A 19802-nucleotide genomic window follows, 5' to 3' on the forward strand; every position below is an offset into this window, starting at 1 on the left:
TAGTGTTGTGGAAAAGTTCCATCAAACCTTTAAAGTGAAATGACTTTCCACACCTAGCAGAGAAGAGATCTCAGTCAGCAACTCTGTGTCTATGAGCTGTGAAGTAACTGTGTGTGTGCGTGTTTCAGTGTGTGCGTGTGTGTGTGTGTGTGAGCAGTGTGTGTGTGCAGCCTGTCGATCATGTCTCAGACAGGCGTCTCACTGGCAGGGCTCCACATCTCACATGAGGCTGCTGCCTCCATGTTTCTCCTCAGATCAGATCCATCTGTGCCCTCCTGCCACCCTCCCTGTCCACCAGGCCATCCATCACCACAGAGCTGCTGCAGTGTTATGGATCAGAAGACTAAACCAGGAATATTTTGTGGAAGTGTTTCATCGTTGTCTCTGGGCTGGGGAGGGTCATTAAGGGTTGTCATGGTGATGTATGTCAGCAGTGTTTCCCACAGATTAGAAATCTAATTGTGGCGGGGAGGGGTGGGGGTTGTCAGACGGGGGGGGGGGGGGGGGTCGTAATAATTCCTTCGTTAATAATTCGTTACACAGTTAATTTGTTAATAATTTGTTACATTAAATATTAATCCAAAATGATTCACACCTTCACAAATTAACAACAACTAACATATCATTTCTGCATTATGCATGTAGCAACGCTAGTGCTAAACAACTATTTAACTGGTCGGCTCCATGACGCCGAGTAAGTAGCTAGCTCCTGAGACTTCTCACCAAAAGAACGAAGGGGAAACTTCGAGTACTGTAACTCGCTCTGGATAAGAGCGTCTGCTAAATGACTAAATGTAAATGTGAGTAAGGTACCTAGCGAAAAGTAGCCTCAACTTTCCTCGACTTTTAGCTACGGCACTAATGCTGAAGGCTCGCTGTCGGTCTTACTAGAACGGCATATGTATGCATTGTTGCTAACGTGTGCTGACGTTGTGACTGTGTGCATATGTGGGAAAGATGAGTGACAGAGAGACGGAGGGAGAGCAGGGGAAAGGAAATGCAGCTGAACGAATACGCTGCGTGTTTTAACCTAAATAGCGATAATAAAAAATTGTTTCACGAAACGCAATGTGTGGCGGCCGGTGTTGACTCTGTGGCGCACCGCCACAAATTAGTCTATGTGTGGGAAACACTGGTCAGGCTGTCTGATGAGCACAGAGCAGGAAACTGTTCAATGAGGCTTCGCTCTCTCATGTCAAACGCAGCTGTGCCCTCAGCACAGTAACCATTGGAGATTAACCCTTTAGTTATTATAAATCTTTAAGCTCTCATTCTGGGGTTCATCCAAGTAACCATGTTAGATCTGAGTTTAGCAGGAACAACCTTTTAGTATTTACATTTTGGCCCAGATTAGGGTCCTGGTCCAGTTCAGGGTCACACACACACAGAAGCCTACCTGTATTTGAATGGGCCAGTTCAGAAGCCTACCTGTATTTGAATGGGCCAGTTCAGAAGCCTACCTGTATTTTAATGGGCCAGGAGAAGTTGCTGACGTATACATAGAAGGTGATGTTGGGGTTGCTCCTGAAGGTGAACTTCTCGCAGGAGAAGCTGTCTCGGTACTCCTTGATGTTGGTCTTGGAGACGATGGGGACTTCCTCTCCAGACACTGTCCCAGCTGCAGAGGAACACAGCAGGAACACAGCAGCCCTCAGTAACCACACACACACACCTTACAGCAGCCCTCAGTAACCACTCACACACCTCTCACACACACACCTTACAGCAGCTATCAGGTAAACACGTCACACACCTCCAGGGACTGAAGCATATCGACTGTTTATATTGTTGAGCTTATTGTTGAGTAAGGTCTCAACCACAACAAGTCTAAACCTGAACCTTCCAACCACAGGTACCTAGCCCCTCCACCCTCTCCACCTCCACCCTGCAGTCCAGAGTCAGATCAGATGTTACCACCCATGGGGAGGTCTAGTGACAACTCAGAAATCTCACATGGTCACTGTTGATTGCAAGTGGTTTGACAAATACAAAGAGATTCTGAAAGATGTTGGTTTAACGAACACAGACTCTTCCTCAAGCACAACTTCTGAAACACCCATTTGAAAAACTGCAAGTATAGTACTCAATCACTGGTTTTCTTTAAATATACATTTTATGCAAAAGAATTTCCTTGAAACACTTCAATAACTTCACAAAGACGTCACATTGTCCATCTATCTTGAAGCCATTTGAATTCCTCAGCCAGTGAGCTGGTATGAAACATCGCCATTCAGAGCCATCGCTCTGAAACAAAAGAGTTCAGATGACAGCTGGAGCACATCTACGTGAGCACGTTTATCTTAATTGAAATCACCCCACCGAACACACAGCAGCCCCACAAGTCTGAGGCTGTTGTCTTGGCGATTGTGAGGGGTACCTATTCTCCGAGGCGAGAGTATCTCTGAAGGAGGGGGAACCAGCTCCTAATATTAATGACAGCGTTGAGAAGGTCGAGGTGGAGGAGGGAGCGAGGGAGGTTAACCCGCTTAAGAGGAGGGAAAATGTCACTGTCACAAAGACAGAGAGAGAGACAGAGAGAGATTGGGGGGGGGGGGAAAGAGGAGAGACATAGTGGGTTTGACAAGGAAGAGAGCGAGGAGGAGAGAGATGAGGGGAGAGAAGGAGGAGAGAGACAAAAGGAGGACAGACACAGAGCAGGAAGACAGAGAGAAAGACAGAGAGAGAGACAGAGACAGACAGAGGAGACTGCAGAACATCTCACCATCCTGGTTCCCACCTTTGCAGCCCGCGCACACGCACAGACACACACACACAGACACACGCACACAGACACGCTCACACAGACACACGCACAGACACACACACACAGACACACGCACACAGACACGCTCACACACACACGTTACCTGTGGATCCCACAGACCAGGTGATGTTGAGGTTGAAGTTGTTGGATGCGTTGATGGACATGTCCAGGTTCTTGTTGGTCTACAAGACAAAGGTCAAAGGTCAAACACACCGAGAGCCTGAAGACCCAGACCTCTGTCAGCAGCACTCCCTCCCTCCCTCGCTGCCCCGCTCCGGGATTCGATCCAGGGTCCTCTGACTGACTCACACTAAAACCACCTCTCTCAAACAGCCGTTCAGTCAGCCAGCAACATGACACACGTCCCAGTCAAGCTGGTCTCACCTGTTCAGGCGTGGCCATGAAGTTGATGGCTGTGTAGTGGTGGTCATCCTCCTGCAACAAGCTGAAGGTGAACTGGTAGTCTATCAGCAGGTTGTCTGTTCAGGAGAGAGGACAGGTAAACTGGTATTCTACCCTCTACCTACCCCAGCCTACTGCCCGTGTGTGTGTGTGTGTGTGTGTGTGTGTGTGTGTGTACAGACGCTAGAAGACACTCACAGTAACAGGTTCCTCTCAGGGGGTTGCCAAGGTAACGGTTCTCTGAGTCACAACTGCAATAAAGAGACAGAGAGAAGAGAAGGTGAGAAGAGGAGATCACAGAAGAGTAGAGAAAGAGAAGAGAGAGGGAGGAGAAGAGAGAGGGAGGAGGTGAATGAGAGCATGGACAGATAACAGACATGTTCCTACCAGGGTCTCACACAGAGAGAAGATGAGGGCTTATCTCCTACTTAACCCAGCATGACCACACAGTCACATGACCCTCCAACCACACAGTCACATGACCCTCCAACCACACAGTCACATGACCCTCCAACCACACAGTCACATGGACAGAAAAACAAACTGCTTGGTTCAGGCTGCCCTGGTTCCCTTCTGCATGTATACATGAGACAGACATGCGTCATGTCTGGATCCCACCCTCACACACAGATCAGACCCCAGCAGAAGACTTTCCTCTCTCACATCAAACATCAGGGGTTGACCCTGTTGGTCGCACATGCTCCCAAAATTGTGTCCGCGACTTCAACATATGTTTGGGAGCATTTGTGCGAGTGCAAATAATCGTTATGGTGTGACCTTTAAAAAAAATCATTTTAAAAAAAAGTTTTGCGTTTGTTAATCGCTAATATAGCGAAACAAGTTATCCCTTACTTCTCAGCTTGAGAAATACAAGTTGTTGAGTGAAAGAGTGAAATGGTTGAAATGCGTGAGTCTCACGGCGAACGTGAGACTTGAGAGCCCTGAATTAAACATAATCTTTACGTTCTAAACTTGAATGCAGATTTTAGATGGTTAATATTAGCCGTAAGTCACTCCTCGTCACTGCACTGTGTTGTTTCGAGACAGGGAGCTAACTAAAGTTAAATCAATCCATAACAAACATTTTAGTTCCGGTGCTGGTTAATATTTGATGGGTGCTCCTAAATATTTGTATGTGTCAGAGGTGTCACGTGACAGGTGTCATAGCGTCTCTCGTCAGCATCACTTCCCGTCTCTCTCACCCTCTCTGGGATTCTAACCAGGGTCCTCTGACTCACCCAACGACCCCCCCCTCTCACACACAGCTACACCATCAGAGAGAGAGATAGCTCTGTGATGTCTGCATCACCTCGCAGGTGGGCGGGGTTTACACTGATTTAACTCGGTTACACATCCTGTGTGTGTGACTGCGTCACGGCTCAAACTGTTTAGCAAGCTTTTAAATACTGTGTGTGATCATGTGCATAAGTGTGTGTGTGTTTGTGTGAGAAAGAGAGTGTGTGTGTGTGTGTGTGTGAGAAAGAGAGTGTGTGTATGTGTGCGTGTCAGCAGGGGGACATGTGACATTGGGACGTGGTGTCCTGCTCCTGCGTCTGACCAACAGAAAACGTCCCTTGGTGCCGTCAGCCAATCAGCACTCTGCTACTCACCTTGTCTCTCTCTCTTAACCTCCCCTCAATAAGCTGCTCTCTCATGCAGACACACACACACACACACATTAGACACACCTACTGCACGCACACACACAGCAGTACATCACACACTTGGCAATATCGTAATGTAATCTACACTAAGAGCAGACCTTCATGCCAATACAGGCACGCGTGTCGACACACAGAGCTGGGAGTTTAATATAACTCCATCTGCTGTATTTTAATTTAATCTGACACACACACATTCCCTCACAATATAGTACTGTGAACACGACGTGTGCTCCGGTAGATTGGAGAACTAATTGCACTTTCAGCCCAGCAGCAGTAAACCAGGTTGGTAGGGAACAGGAGGCTGAGCTGGACCGCGCTAACATGCCTCCTCAGAACCTGGTCAGAATCCCCTCAGAACCTGGTCAGAACCTGGTCAGAACCTGGTCAGAACCTCCTCAGAACCTCCTCAGAACCTCCTCAGAACCTGCTCTGTAGCTCAGTCCAGCAGCAGCAGGTCAGTCTGTATGTCCTGCTCAAAGCATATCAGAGAGCTCTGAGACAGACTTATTCTGACTCATTATTGAGCTGCTTTAAAGGGGTGTGGGTGTAAGGTAGATTTTCTGTGTACATGTACAGCCTAAGTATCTGTGAGGTCAAAGGTCCTGTACCGAGGCCTCTCTCTGAGCAGAATATCAGAATATAGCACACCCCCCAGACAGTGAGGAGACTGTGAGGCAAATCATGTACAAATTGTCTTGAACTGATTGTTTGATCCGGGTACTCGACTAATAAACTAGAATCAAATTCCTTTTCCGTTGTCGTTGACTCCGTCCGACCTGCCTTCTTCAGATAACCTCCCTATCAGTGTGTATGTATTAGTGTGTATGTATTAATGTGTGTGTGTGTGTGTGTGTGTGTTCAGTAGGGTGAGGGAAGAATTTGCACCACCAAGTTTTTCAGTTACATCATCACTGGATATTTTTTTTGCAGAAACACCACAGCCAATGAGACGTCAGGGTTTGGTGACATGGTTCTCTCTCTACACAATGACACACACCTACACACACTATCACACACAGACACTTGTAACACAGAGACCTATAGTCAACACCCTACACCATACAGAAATGCAGTGAATGCAAAACACACACAGTACATACAAGGCCCAGAATCCCTCCAAAGCCGCATAGTGTGGAACACATTTCGAGATTCATCACACTATCCCTTCAGAAGTGTGTGTGTGTATGTAATGGTGTGTGTGTGTATGTAATGGTGTGTGTGTGTGTGTGTGTGTGTGTGTGTGTGTGTGTGTGTGTGTGTAATGGTGTGTGTGTGTGTGTGTGTGTGTGTGACCTGTGGCTCCAGCACCATTAGGGCTATTAGAGAGTGAGGAGTGTGGTGCTTGCAGGGAGGAGCTGTACCAAAACAGCTGAGTGTGCTGCAGGAGAACCCACCTGCTACCCTCCACCCTCTGATGCAGGGTGATGACAGTAGTGGAGGAGTGTGTGTGTGTGTTGGGCAGGTGACTGTGTGTAATACTCACAGCTGGCAGTGGTCTCCTTTGATGCCCTTGGTGGTGCAGAAGCACTTCCCAGTCTGAACCTGGCACACACCGGCATGGCCGTTACACTTACAGGCTGAGGAACACAAAGTCACAACACAGTCACAACACAGTCACAACACAGTCACAACACACAGTCACAACACACAGTTACAACACAGTCACAACACAACTGATCCTGAGATGGGGGGGGGGGGGGGTGAAGAGAGAGCGATCAGCAGTGGTGCTTGAGATCATGAGACATAAGGAACTTTTATCCTCTCTCTCCATCTCTCCTCTTACTCCTAAACTATCCTCCCCTCCCTCCTCACCTCTCCACTGCCCTCCTCTCCCTCAAAACCTCTCCCTCCCTTCCCTAGTTTCTGTTTTTAAAGAGCTGTCCAACTGGGAGTGAACGACTGCCCAGGGCCAAGCAGGTAAACATCAGCTGGCCAGTATTACCAGGTGATCTGAACGGGCCTTTAACAATCAAGATCATAGAGGCCTTCACACTGACGTCCTCCTGACCCCACCTCCTGACCCTAACTACACAGGTTTATATATGAACATGAGAGACTGTCATCTGCTTACTGAAGAACAATGCTAGCAGATAAACAGCAGCACACCTGGAACACAGAACCCCGCCTGGATAACACAGCTTCTAATCCTAACCCTGGATAACACAGCTTCTAATCCTAACCCTGGATAACACAGCTTCTAATCCTAACCCTGGATAACACAGCTTCTAACCCTAACCCTGGATAACACAGCTTCTAATCCTAACCCTGGATAACACAGCTTCTAATCCTAACCCTGGATAACACAGCTTCTAACCCTAACCCTGGATAACACAGCTTCTAATCCTAACCCTGGATAACACAGCTTCTAATCACCCTGGATAACACAGCTTCTAACCCTAACCCTGGATAACACCGCTTCTAACCCTAACCCTGGATAACACAGCTTCTAACCCTAACCCTGGATAACACAGCTTCTAACCCTAACCCTGGATAACACAGCTTCTAATCCTAACCCTGGATAACACAGCTTCTAATCCTAACCCTGGATAACACAGCTTCTAATCCTAACCCTGGATATCACAGTTTCTAATCCTAACCCTGGATAACACAGCTTCTAGTCCTAACCCTGGATAACACCGCTTCTAATCCTAACCCTGGATAACACAGTTTCTAATCCTAACCCTGGATAACACAGCTTCTAGTCCTAACCCTGGATAACACCGCTTCTAATCCTAACCCTGGATAACACAGCTTCTAACCCTAACCCTGGATAACACAGCTTCTAACCCTAACCCTGGATAACACAGCTTCTAATCCTAACCCTGGATAACACAGCTTCTAACCCTAACCCTGGATAACACAGCTTCTAATCCTAACCCTGGATATCACAGTTTCTAATCCTAACCCTGGATAACACAGCTTCTAGTCCTAACCCTGGATAACACCGCTTCTAATCCTAACCCTGGATAACACAGCTTCTAACCCTAACCCTGGATAACACAGCTTCTAACCCTAACCCTGGATAACACAGCTTCTAATCCTAACCCTGGATAACACAGAGCGCTTCTTGACTCTGACCACTGACAGGTTGTTACAAGGATTACCGTGAGCACACACCTGGACCCACTCACACAGGGTTAGGGCCCAGCCAGGCTCGCTTTACATGGAAGAGCCATGAGCTCACCCCACTTACCTGCAAGCCCAACCCACTCACACAAAGACAGGGACATGGAGCGAGGGCATTTGTTTGCCTTCCTTTGTGTGCTGGCATGTTTAAGTGTGTGTGTGTGTGTGTGAGAGAGAGAGACAGGGAAAGTGTGTGTGTGAGTGAGTATGAGAGTGAGAGAGCGAGGGAGAGTGTGTAAGAGAGAAATAGAGCGACAGGGAGTGTGTGTGTGAGTGTGTGTGTGTGTGTGTGTGTGTGTGTGTGTGTGTGAATACAAGCTGCACCTACAGCAGAGGTAGGAGAGACAGCACTCAGGAATGCCATTCATAACCCAGCAGACCTGGGCTTTTAACAGATACCTCAGGATGTCTACCATGTCTACAGGGTGTCTACCGGATGTCTACAGAGTGTCTACAGGGTGTCTACCATGTCTACAGGATGTCTACCATGTCTACAGGGTGTCTACCATGTCTACAGAGTGTCTACAGAATGTCTACAGGATGTCTACCATGTCTACAGGATGTCTACCATGTCTACCATGTCTACAGGATGTCTACAGGGTGTCAACCATGTCTACAGGATGTCTACCATGTCTACAGGATGTCTACAGGATGTCTACCATGTCTACAGGGTGTCTACCATGTCTACAGAGTGTCTACAGAGTGTCTACAGGATGTCTACAGGATGTCTACCATGTCTACAGGGTGTATTCCATGTCTACAGGATGTCTACAGGGTGTCTACCATGTCTACAGGGTGTCTACCATGTCTACAGAGTGTCTACAGGATGTCTACAGGATGTCTACCATGTCTACAGGGTGTCTACCATGTCTACAGAGTGTCTACAGAGTGTCTACAGGATGTCTACAGGATGTCTACCATGTCTACAGGGTGTATTCCATGTCTACAGGATGTCTACAGGGTGTCTACCATGTCTACAGGGTGTCTACCATGTCTACAGAGTGTCTACAGAATGTCTACAGGATGTCTACCATGTCTACAGGATGTCTACCATGTCTACCATGTCTACAGGATGTCTACAGGGTGTCAACCATGTCTACAGGATGTCTACCATGTCTACAGGATGTCTACAGGATGTCTACCATGTCTACAGGGTGTCTACCATGTCTACAGAGTGTCTACAGAGTGTCTACAGGATGTCTACAGGATGTCTACCATGTCTACAGGGTGTATTCCATGTCTACAGGATGTCTACAGAGTGTCTACCATGTCTACAGGGTGTCTACCATGTCTACAGAGTGTCTACAGGATGTCTACAGGATGTCTACCATGTCTACAGGGTGTCTACCATGTCTACAGGATGTCTACAGGATTTCTACCAACAGACACAACACTGCCCCCTGCTGGCAGTCAGAACCACAGCAGAGAGACTCCATCATGTGCCCCCCCCCCCCTTCCTGCAGTAGCTACCACTCTGCCTTACCCACCTTGACACTTCCCCCCGTTGGTGGGATCTCCATGGTAACCGGGCATGCAGGTCTGGCAGTGTTGTCCGGTGGTGAGGTTACGGCACTGCTCACACACGCTGCCGTTCACACAGGAGCTGTGACCGTTACACTGGCAAGCTGGTGGAGAGAGACCACACGTTACACTGGCACGCTGGGGAGAGAGACCACACGTTACACTGGCACGCTGGGGAGAGAGACCACACGTTACACTGGGGGAGAGAGACCACACGTTACACTGGCACGCTGGGGGAGAGAGACCACACGTTACACTGGCACGCTGGGGAGAGAGACCACACGTTACACTGGGGGAGAGAGACCACACGTTACACTGGGGGAGAGAGACCACACGTTACACTGGCACGCTGGGGAGAGAGACCACACGTTACACTGGGGGAGAGAGACCACACGTTACACTGGCATGCTGGGGAGAGAGACCACACGTTACACTGGCACGCTGGGGGAGAGAGACCACACGTTACACTGGCAAGCTGGTGGAAAGAGACCACACGTTACACTGGCACGCTGGGGGAGAGAGACCACACGTTACACTGGCACGCTGGGGAGAGAGACCACACGTTACACTGGGGGAGAGAGACCTCACGTTACACTGGCACGCTGGGGGAGAGAGACCACACGTTACACTGGCACGCTGGGGGAGAGAGACCACACGTTACACTGGGGGAGAGAGACCACATCAGAACAACACGCTACCCTGTATGTGGTGAGTTAGCCTCCACATTAGACTAACATGGTGTCTGGCTAGGGCCGCGTCCGTACGAGGATGTGTGTGTAGAGCATGTGTGTGTGGAGGATGTGTGTGTAGCAGTTGACATGAGACCCACTGTCCTGGAGGTTACTGGAAGCAGGCAGGAGACGGGGGGAGGGAGGGGGGGGGGTCTTCAGTCTTACATTACTGACTGGTGGGATTCCTGAACCCTGCATCCCACACCAGACCAGGTTTCACTCAATATGAAACATGAGGAACTGAGTGTGTCAAGGCCAGGAAGGGTCCACTTACACACAGAGAATGAAGGCCTACTAGGGGGGGGGGGGGGGGGGGGGGGGTGTGTGGGTGTGTGTGTGTGTGTGGGGGGGGGTGTTCTCACCAGGGCAGTGGATGAAAGCCCACTCGTAGCCCTTCTCCTTGGGGCACAAGCCTGGCTCCAGGGTCATGTCCTGGGAGGTGGGGTGGCTCTGGCTGGGGCCCTTCATGGGCCCTCGGTAGGAGCCCTCCACACACTGGCCCCTCCCCGTGCTGCTGGGGTCTTCACACCAGCCACACCCTGGCTGCTCCAGACACATCACACACGTACGCAGCCCCGAGCAGTTCTGGGCTGGAACACAACACAGGAACACACTCAGAACACAGGAACACACCCAGAACACAGGAACACACCCAGAACACAGGAACACACTCAGAACACAGGAACACACCCAGAACACAGGAACACACCCAGAACACAGGAACACACTCAGAACACAGGAACACACCCAGAACACAGGAACACACTCAGAACACAGGAACACACCCAGAACACAGGAACACACCCAGAACACAGGAACACACTCAGAACACAGGTAGAGAAGCTCAGAATAGCACAGATATAATAACAAAACTAGGAGAAAGTGTTGAGCAATCACATCACCAAATGTCAAGCCCACTTAATTATCAGTCTGGACTGAGTGCTAGCCCTGAGAAATGCCACAACAACCAAACCCTGTCTCTGCTGTTAGCCAGACAAAACATCCTCTTAATGGATGTGAAACCATGACAACCAACAGCAGCAGTGCCAGCAAAGCGTCGCATGACACCTTTCCTTCTGAGGACAGGAAACATGTGAACATGGGAGTCAGGATTCTCTTTCAGTGTTCTCATTCTGAAGATCAGAATTAGCAGTACAACTGGGATTCGATGGCCAACATGGTGAGGATTCATCATGAGTTAGCCTTACCATGATCATATTTCAGATCATGAGTTAGCCTTACCATGATCATATTTCAGGCTTCCTGTGGAGCATTTGGGCTACAACTGATTCATTTCACTGTCAAGTGCGTGTCCACACACACACACACACGCACACACACACCGCACAGGAAAAGATTGCTCTGCTCTGAAAGCAGAATGACAGCCGCCTTGCATGGCTTCACAGAAGACCTTTCACTCGGCTGCTCAATATACAGGGATGATTTGATATAAAACAGAACTCACCATGGTAACTAAATAGGTATTTGTGACAGTTACATTTCCAGAAAGACTTCATGACTCCAACTCAGACACCCGACATCAAAGCAGTTTTAATGGTTAAAGGTTCTATCAGACAATGGCAGATGAGATTGCACACAAACCCACACACACCCACACACGCACACACGAAGGCAGGGTGGAGGAAAGAGGCAGTACAGTCAGGATGTAGGGTAACAGGGAGAGGAAGGTCTGGATGTTGGTTAGCAGGGAGAGGAAGGTCTAGATGTAGGGTAACAGGGAGAGGAAGCTCTGGATGTAGGGTAGCAGGGAGAGGAAGGTCTGGATGTAGGGAAGCAGAGAGAGGAAGGTCTGGATGTAGGGTAGCAGGGAGAGGAAGCTCTGGATGTAGGGTAGCAGGAAGAGGAAGGTCTGGATGTAGGGTAGCAGGGAGAGGAAGGTCTGGATGTAGGGTAGCAGGGAGAGGAAGGTCTGGATGTAGGGTAGCAGGGAGAGATGGAAGGAGTAAGGACTGGAAAGATCACTGATCACGTCTCACAGTGGAACTTTGTATTCCAAACAAGACTCATGACTGAGAACCAGAGTGAAGGTTAGAGAAAGGAGGGAGGTGGAGGGGGGAGGTGGAAGAAGGCAGTGAAGAGAAACAGAGAAAGGACAGAGTGAGAGATAGAAATAAAAGAGTATAAGAAAAAAAAAGTGACAGCAAGAAGGATGAAAACAAACACCTTCACCCATAACACCCACCCTTGCCCACAACTCTCCCCCAGACACCCCCCTCTCCCCAGCCTCACCCACACAGTCTCCAGTCTGCCACTCCAGACACTGTCCGTAGGGGAAGGACACGACGTATGCGGTGGAGTCCACACAGCGCTGGGTGTTGCTGCACCACATGCACTCCATGGCCTGGCTGGTGCAGTTGGCACAGCTGGTCCTCAGCGAGCACGCCATCTTACAGGGACGGGCACTCTGGTTGGGGCTCACTGGGGAGGGGGGGAGGGGGGAGGGGGGGAGGGGGGAGAGGAACTTCAACTGGGAACTGTGCTTGTGTGTATCTATGTGCGTGTGTGTGTGTGTGTGTGTATATCAACGTGTGCACCAGGCCTCACCAGCAGGTTTCTCACAGATGAGGCCGTCTGCGGGGGCGGTGCAGGGGTTGGCCCGGAGCCCCGACACCTGCGTCTCTTCCAGGAAGGCACAGAAGCCAGAGTCATTGGGCTCCCCAGGCAGCCACTGCAGGGAGGAGTTGGTGAAGGGGGACATGTCCTCCCAGCCCCAGTACGACACGTTGATCTTCCTCAGACCCACCCAGGGGGACAGACGCTGCCAGGTGAAGGGGACAGGGAGAGGGGGAGGGGTCAGAAGGGGACAGGGAGAGGGGGAGGGGTCAGAAGGGGACAGGGAGAGGGAGAGGGGTCAGAAGGGGACAGGGGGAGGGGTCAGAAGGGGACAGGGAGAGGGAGAGGGGTCAGAAGGGGAGAGGGAGAGGGGTCAGAAGGTGACAGGGAGAGGGAGAGGGGTCAGAAGGGGACAGGGAGAGGGGGAGGGGTCAGAAGGGGACAGGGAGAGGGGGAGGGGTCAGAAGGGGACAGGGAGAGGGAGAAGGGTCAGAAGGGGAGAGGGAGAGGGGTCAGAAGGTGACAGGGAGAGGGAGAGGGGTCAGAAGGGGACAGGGAGAGGGGGAGGGGTCAGAAGGGGACAGGGAGAGGGGGAGGGGTCAGAAGGGGACAGGGAGAGGGGTCAGAAGGGGAGAGGGAGAGGGGTCAGAAGGGGAGAGGGAGAGGGGTCAGAAGGTGACAGGGAGAGGGGTCAGAAGGGGACAGGGAGAGGGGGAGGGGTCAGAAGGGGACAGGGAGAGGGGGAGGGGTCAGAAGGGGACAGGGAGAGGGGTCAGAAGGGGAGAGGGAGAGGGGTCAGAAGGTGACAGGGAGAGGGGTCAGAAGGGGACAGGGAGAGGGGTCAGAAGGGGACAGGGAGAGGGGGAGGGGTCAGAAGGGGACAGGGAGAGGGAGAGGGGTCAGAAGGGGACAGGGAGAGGGGGAGGGGTCAGAAGGGGACAGGGAGAGGGGGAGGGGTCAGAAGGGGACAGGGAGAGGGAGAAGGGTCAGAAGGGGAGAGGGAGAGGGGTCAGAAGGTGACAGGGAGAGGGAGAGGGGTCAGAAGGGGACAGGGAGAGGGGGAGGGGTCAGAAGGGGACAGGGAGAGGGGTCAGAAGGGGAGAGGGAGAGGGGTCAGAAGGGGAGAGGGAGAGGGGTCAGAAGGTGACAGGGAGAGGGGTCAGAAGGGGACAGGGAGAGGGGGAGGGGTCAGAAGGGGACAGGGAGAGGGGGAGGGGTCAGAAGGGGACAGGGAGAGGGGTCAGAAGGGGAGAGGGAGAGGGGTCAGAAGGTGACAGGGAGAGGGGTCAGAAGGGGACAGGGAGAGGGGTCAGAAGGGGACAGGGAGAGGGGGAGGGGTCAGAAGGGGACAGGGAGAGGGGTCAGAAGGTGACAGGGAGAGGGGGAGAGACAGGGGGACTGAGGGTCAGCACAACACCAGTTGACCTACCCTTGCCTAAATTGGTACAGACACAGGCTAATGTACAGGCCAGGTCAGGGATCAGGGGTCATACCTTGTGGTGCTGCTGCAGTTTGTGCAGCTCCTCCAGGATGAAATGGACCTGAGTGGCAGAGCTGAGCGAGGCGATGTTCCCCGCCAGGTTCTTACAGTAGTGCTGCGCATTGTCGTAGCTCTCCCTGCTGGAGTTGATCCTCAGACACACCTCCCCCACCTGGGTCCAACCCTCTCCACACAGCTGGGCTGCACAGCAAGCACACACAGCAGGTTAATACCAGCCTCCCAGTACCAGCCTCCCAGTACCAGGCTCCCAGTACCAGGCTCCCAGTACCAGGCTCCCAGTACCAGGCTCCCAGTACCAGCCTCCCAGTACCAGGCTCCCAGTACCAGCCTCCCAGTACCAGCCTCCCAGTACCAGGCTCCCAGTACCAGGCTCCCAGTACCAGCCTACCAGCCTCCCAGTACCAGGCTCCCAGTACCAGGCTCCCAGTACCAGCCTCCCAGTACCAGCCTCCCAGTACCAGGCCCATCAGTGTGTGTGTGTGGATATTTTGTGTGTATGTGTGTGTAAAAGTTGGGGAACGTTTTTCAAAACACTTTTTTGTTTCCCAAAACTGTTTTGAAAAAAACTTTTGAAGGGTAAAAAAAAGTGTTTTGTCTTCATTTTGTATCATTGATGCTCAATAAACATAAATATAAAAAAATAAAAACATTTGAAAGGTTGAACAAACTTCAGGTTGAAAAAATAAATTTGAAAACTGTTTTGAAAAGCTGTCTTTTTTTTTTAAAGGTTGACATTTGTGGGGGGTTTCGAAAAACTTTGAAAGGTTGAAAAGGATGTGTGTACTTTTGCCTTCTTTCTTTGAGTGTGTGTAAAGAGACACTAGATCATTCTGGGTTAGGGTTAACCCAGTATCTGGGATAGAATTAGTCTACCACAGGACTGTACGTAGGTCAGGGGTCACCTGGAAGGGCATGGCACTCCATCTGGTGAGGGTCCCACTGACAGATGGGGTTGAGGGAGCAGCTGCGACAGTTAGCCAGCCGGCTACAGCTCTGCTCGCTCCTCACTGCACACTGCTCAAACACTCGGACACTCTGCAGGCACAGGGATGAGACACCTGAGTTGGGGCTTAAACAAACGATTATTTTGATAATCGATTAATCAGCCAATTACTAGAGCGATTAATCAACTAATTGTCGAAACATTCTTATTCCCGATTTAATTAATTGTTTGAACAAGGAAGTGACTGACTGATACAATCATTCTGCCTAATATCTCCTTTTGTAAGTCATATGAAATGTGACTTACAAAATTAAAGGTGGATGATTTTTGGATGACCTTTAAAATGTTTAGGAGCAAAGTGAGTACTGGGAAAGCCGGTGGTTCAACACAGCGCAGACTGAATCTCGGTTTTGCCATAGAAACTAACAGAAGCCGTTTTTAAACAGCTTTGATGCTTGGTCTGCTTAATCACAGTTGTTTGGGCAGTGTGGGGACTGCGCTCTGTTTCCCCCTGGTGGCCAGCTCACCACGGTGCAGTTGCTGGAGGCAGACAGGCACTTCTTGTCGTCGCACCACTGGCAGCCGTTAGTGTTGGAGGTGCAGCTGCTGCAGTCAGAGAACCTGTAGCAGCGCTCATCCACCGTGACTGAAGGGAGGAGAGAGATGGGCAGGAGAGGAGAGAGATGGGCAGGAAAGCATCAGTCATCCTGGTACATCCTTCATGTGTAAACACATTTGTTTTCTCTAAACCCAGAAAAACAAAGTGAGGCTGGAACCCTTCCTAAGCCCTCCTCCCTCCCTCACACCTGGCCTGGGGGGGCAGAAGGGAGCGGGGGTGGTGGTGTTGATGCTGGGCTCCCAGGCGGAGCAGTGGTGCAGGTCCCAGATGCAGCGTAGGCCGGGTCCTGCCCCCAGGCAGGCCTGCTGCTCCAGGAAGGCTTGGCAGCGTGGGGGCTGGTACACCAGCACATCGTTCAGGAGCACGCCAGAGAACCCTCCAAACACATACATGGACCTGGGGGGGGGGGGGGGGGGGGGTCACACAGGGGTCAGGGGTCATGTAACCAGGGTCAGGGGTCATGTAACCAGGGTCAGGGGTCATGTAACCAGGGTCAGCAGTAAATGTGGCCTCTAAGCCCAGACTCACCCGTTGCTGACCACGGCAGAGTGACCGAAGCGGTTGACATCCCGGTGCAGATCCGGCTTGAGCAGAGTGCTCCACTGATCACAGGCTGGGAGACAGGAGAAGCATGATATACATTCCACACATCATAACCCTGAACGCAACACATCACAACCACCGTCAAGTCAGCTTGATCATGAGTTTGACATCAGATGTTCTTGCTAAGCTCCTATTGGCTCGCTGGCAGGTGGGTGGGGCTTACCGATGTCATAGGCCAGGAAGTCGGCGGAGAAGCACTTGGCCCCGTTGCTAAGCGACGTGTCGTTGTGCGTGTTCCCTCCGAAGATCAGCAGCGTTCCACTGAGCAGCACAGACGAGTGCAGATAGCGGGGAGAACCACTCTCCTTCAGGATGGTCCTGCACACACACACACACACACACACATACAGCTCAGAGTGGGAGTCCTAACCAGGTGTGTGTGTGTGCTCACCAGGTGTGTGTGTGTGTGCTCCCCAGGTGTGTGTGTGTGCTCCCCAGGTGTGTGTGTGTGCTCTCCAGGTGTGTGTGTGTGTGCTCCCCAGGTGTGTGTGTGTGCTCCCCAGGTGTGTGTGTGTGCTCCCCAGGTGTGTGTGTGTGCTCTCCAGGTGTGTTTGTGTGCTCCCCAGGTGTGTGTGTGTGCTCCCCAGGTGTGTGTGTGTGCTCCCCAGGTGTGTGTGTGTGCTCTCCAGGTGTGTGTGTGTGTGCTCCCCAGGTGTGTGTGTGTGCTCCCCAGGTGTGTGTGTGTGCTCTCCAGGTGTGTTTGTGTGCTCCCCAGGTGTGTGTGTGTGCTCCCCAGGTGTGTGTGTGTGCTCCCCAGGTGTGTGTGTGTGCTCTCCAGGTGTGTTTGTGTGCTCCCCAGGTGTGTGTGTGTGCTCCCCAGGTGTGTGTGCTCACCAGGTGTGTGTGTGGACTTGGTAGCGGTACAGGTGGTCCACCAGTCCATACTTGTTGGCAGGCAGGGCCTTGTAGCCTCCATGCAGGAACACGCTGTTGCTGGCTGCATGGTACACACTGCTGTGGCCGTACCCTCCCTGGGGCACCGCCCCTCGCGTCTCCGGGAGCGACCACGTGTTGCTCCCTGGGAACCATGGCAACACACACACACTCAGACAGAATCCTTAAACTGATGCTTCAGCTTGTACCAGCAGCTATGAGGTAACACTTCCCCCCGGAGGAGAGAGGGGGAGGTGCAGGGACAGTCCTGTAATCTCTCTCTCACACAGTGACACACACACAGTGACACTCACACAGTGACACACACACAGTGACACCCACACAAATGCACACAGAGAGACATGCACACAAGCGCGCAGACACACCAGCACACACACACAGACCCCAGCCAGCACTCACGGATGTTGTACTCCTGCACGCTGCTGATGTAGCTGTAGACGGGTGAGTAGCCGAACAGCACAACCATGACAGGCTTGCCCCCCTGCAGCAGGGCCATGTGGGCGGAGTGGCCCTCCACAGCATGCACCAGGGCGTGGCCGGGGGCGGGGCGCACCTGGGACCAGGTACGACTGGAGGTGTGGAACACCCACAGTTCCTCCGTCACATTGGCAGGACCCGCCTCCAGCTTCCCCCCGAACATGTAGAGGTCATCCTGGAAGGGGGGAGAGGGAGGGGGAGAGGGAGGGGAGGGGAGGTGAGCAGACTTGTTGTATGCTAGAGTTGCAGTCTCCGGTTAGGGTCAGGCTATTACAATCCAAACATAATGACACTGATTTCACCTTACTAGTACTTGTTCACACTTTCCCATGTGCTGATGATGTGATTAGTGAAATGATGTTAGTGGGTTATTTTGTCCCTGGGCCCAAAAACAGTGAAATGTGGGTTTTTAGATACACATTTTGCCAATGAGGCTCTAACTTAAAATCCATCTGATCACTTTGCACAATAATCTTGAAACAATGTGAATCAACACCACAACAACTGAAGCAGCACACAACTACTGACCTGGTAGATGGCGAGGGAGTGGCCGTATCTGGGGAGGGGCCCGCTGTTGCTAGGCACCGTGTTCCACACACCGCTCTCCAGGTTGTAACTAAGCAACACAACAACAGCAACACTTAGTTATAGACAGCAGAGGCAGGGAGTAGAGACAGTAGAGTAGAGGCAGGAAATAGAGGCAGCAGAGGCAGGGAGTGGTGGCACTAGAGGCAGAGAGTAGAGGCAGGGAGTAGAGGCACTAGAAGCAGAGCGTAGAGACGGCAGAGAGTAGAGGCCTAGAGGCAGAGAGAAGAGACAGCAGGGAGTAGAGACAGCAGAGGCAGAGAGTAGAGACAGCAGAGGCAGGGAGTAGAGGCACTAGAGGCAGAAAGTAGAGACGACAGGGAGAAGAGACAGCAGAGGCAGAGAGTAGAGACAGCAGGAGCAGAGAGTAAAGACAGCAGAGGCAGGGAGTAGAGGCACTAGAGGCAGAGAGTAGAGACAGCAGAGGCAGAGATTAGAAAAGGCAGGGAGAAAAGACAGCAGAGGCAGAGAGTAGAGACAGCAGAGGCAGAGAGTAAAGACAGCAGAGGCAGAGAGTAGAGACAGCAGAGGAAGAGAGTAGAGACAGCAGAGGCAGAGAGTAGAGACAGCAGAGGCAGAGAGTAGAGACAGCAGAGGCAGGGAGTAGAAGCATTAGAGGCAGAGACGGCAGAGAAGAGACAGCAGAGGCAGAGAGTAGAGGCACTAGAGGCAGAGAGAAGAGACAGCAGAGGCAGAGAGTATAGGCAGCAGAGGCAAGGAGAACAAACACGAGGACTGACTTGAGGATCATCTGGAAGGAGCTGTAGTTGAAGGAGTATCCTCCTACCACCCACACCAGCTGGCCCTGCAGCACAGCTCTGTGGGACGCCCTCGCTAGCCACGCCCCTGACGGCTTCACCCCGGGCAGAACCCAGTACGACTCTGTAGACGGAACCGTCAGGGAACAATCTGGACCTGCAGGGGGAGGGGAATACATGCTTAGCAGCAACAAAACTAGAGCTATTTAAACCACAGGCACTGTCCAATTTTGACAATTTATTTTTGAGGGGCAGAGTGAGTGAGACAGAGAGGGGGAGAGTGAGTGAGTGAGTTACTGATGGTTTGTGTGTGTGTGTGTGTGTGTGTGTGTGTAGTGCCCCAGTTCAAGCAGTCAGACCGAGGATGCCACCACACGGCCTTCTGGGTAATCCAGCTGGAGTCTCTCTCCCTCACTGGTCACCATGACAACAGTGATTTTCACATTGCACACACACGCACACACACCCCTGGCTGCATAGCGTAGGGACAACACTAGGGGGACCCAGAGGACTAGAGAAGCAGTATTGTTACTGATTCATCAAGACTTCCCTCATCCATCGAGCCTCTCCTTCACCCATTCATCTACTCATCCATCCAGTCCCTCATCCATCCAGCCCCTCATCCATCCAGTCCCTCATC

The 19802-nt window shown here is 51.7% G+C and overlaps 1 protein-coding gene across 3 annotated transcripts in view; it reads right to left on the bottom strand.

The window, feature by feature from the left end:
- Positions 1-19802, bottom strand: part of atrnl1b (attractin-like 1b) — a 75984-nt gene that overhangs the window by 42359 nt on the left and 13823 nt on the right. For all 3 annotated transcript variants that reach the window (XR_006958105.1, XM_047047928.1, XM_047047927.1), the window contains exons 6-24: positions 19145-19319; positions 18348-18435; positions 17742-17994; positions 17283-17466; positions 16612-16766; positions 16374-16458; positions 16033-16241; positions 15754-15872; positions 15186-15318; positions 14276-14463; positions 12774-12987; positions 12459-12647; positions 10571-10798; positions 9444-9581; positions 6314-6407; positions 3365-3417; positions 3149-3243; positions 2868-2946; positions 1461-1618 (exon numbers count right to left, since the gene is read on the bottom strand). Coding sequence is in view for 2 of the 3 variants with exons in the window: in XM_047047928.1 (XP_046903884.1) it covers positions 1461-1618; positions 2868-2946; positions 3149-3243; positions 3365-3417; positions 6314-6407; positions 9444-9581; positions 10571-10798; positions 12459-12647; positions 12774-12987; positions 14276-14463; positions 15186-15318; positions 15754-15872; positions 16033-16241; positions 16374-16458; positions 16612-16766; positions 17283-17466; positions 17742-17994; positions 18348-18435; positions 19145-19319 (2837 nt within the window). In the remaining variant the exon portion in view is untranslated. The remainder of the gene's footprint in view (positions 1-1460; positions 1619-2867; positions 2947-3148; positions 3244-3364; positions 3418-6313; positions 6408-9443; positions 9582-10570; positions 10799-12458; positions 12648-12773; positions 12988-14275; positions 14464-15185; positions 15319-15753; positions 15873-16032; positions 16242-16373; positions 16459-16611; positions 16767-17282; positions 17467-17741; positions 17995-18347; positions 18436-19144; positions 19320-19802) is intronic.

The sequence above is a fragment of the Hypomesus transpacificus genome, chromosome 23 (genome assembly GCF_021917145.1).
Source record: "Hypomesus transpacificus isolate Combined female chromosome 23, fHypTra1, whole genome shotgun sequence".
Classification (NCBI taxonomy): Eukaryota; Metazoa; Chordata; class Actinopteri; order Osmeriformes; family Osmeridae; genus Hypomesus; species Hypomesus transpacificus.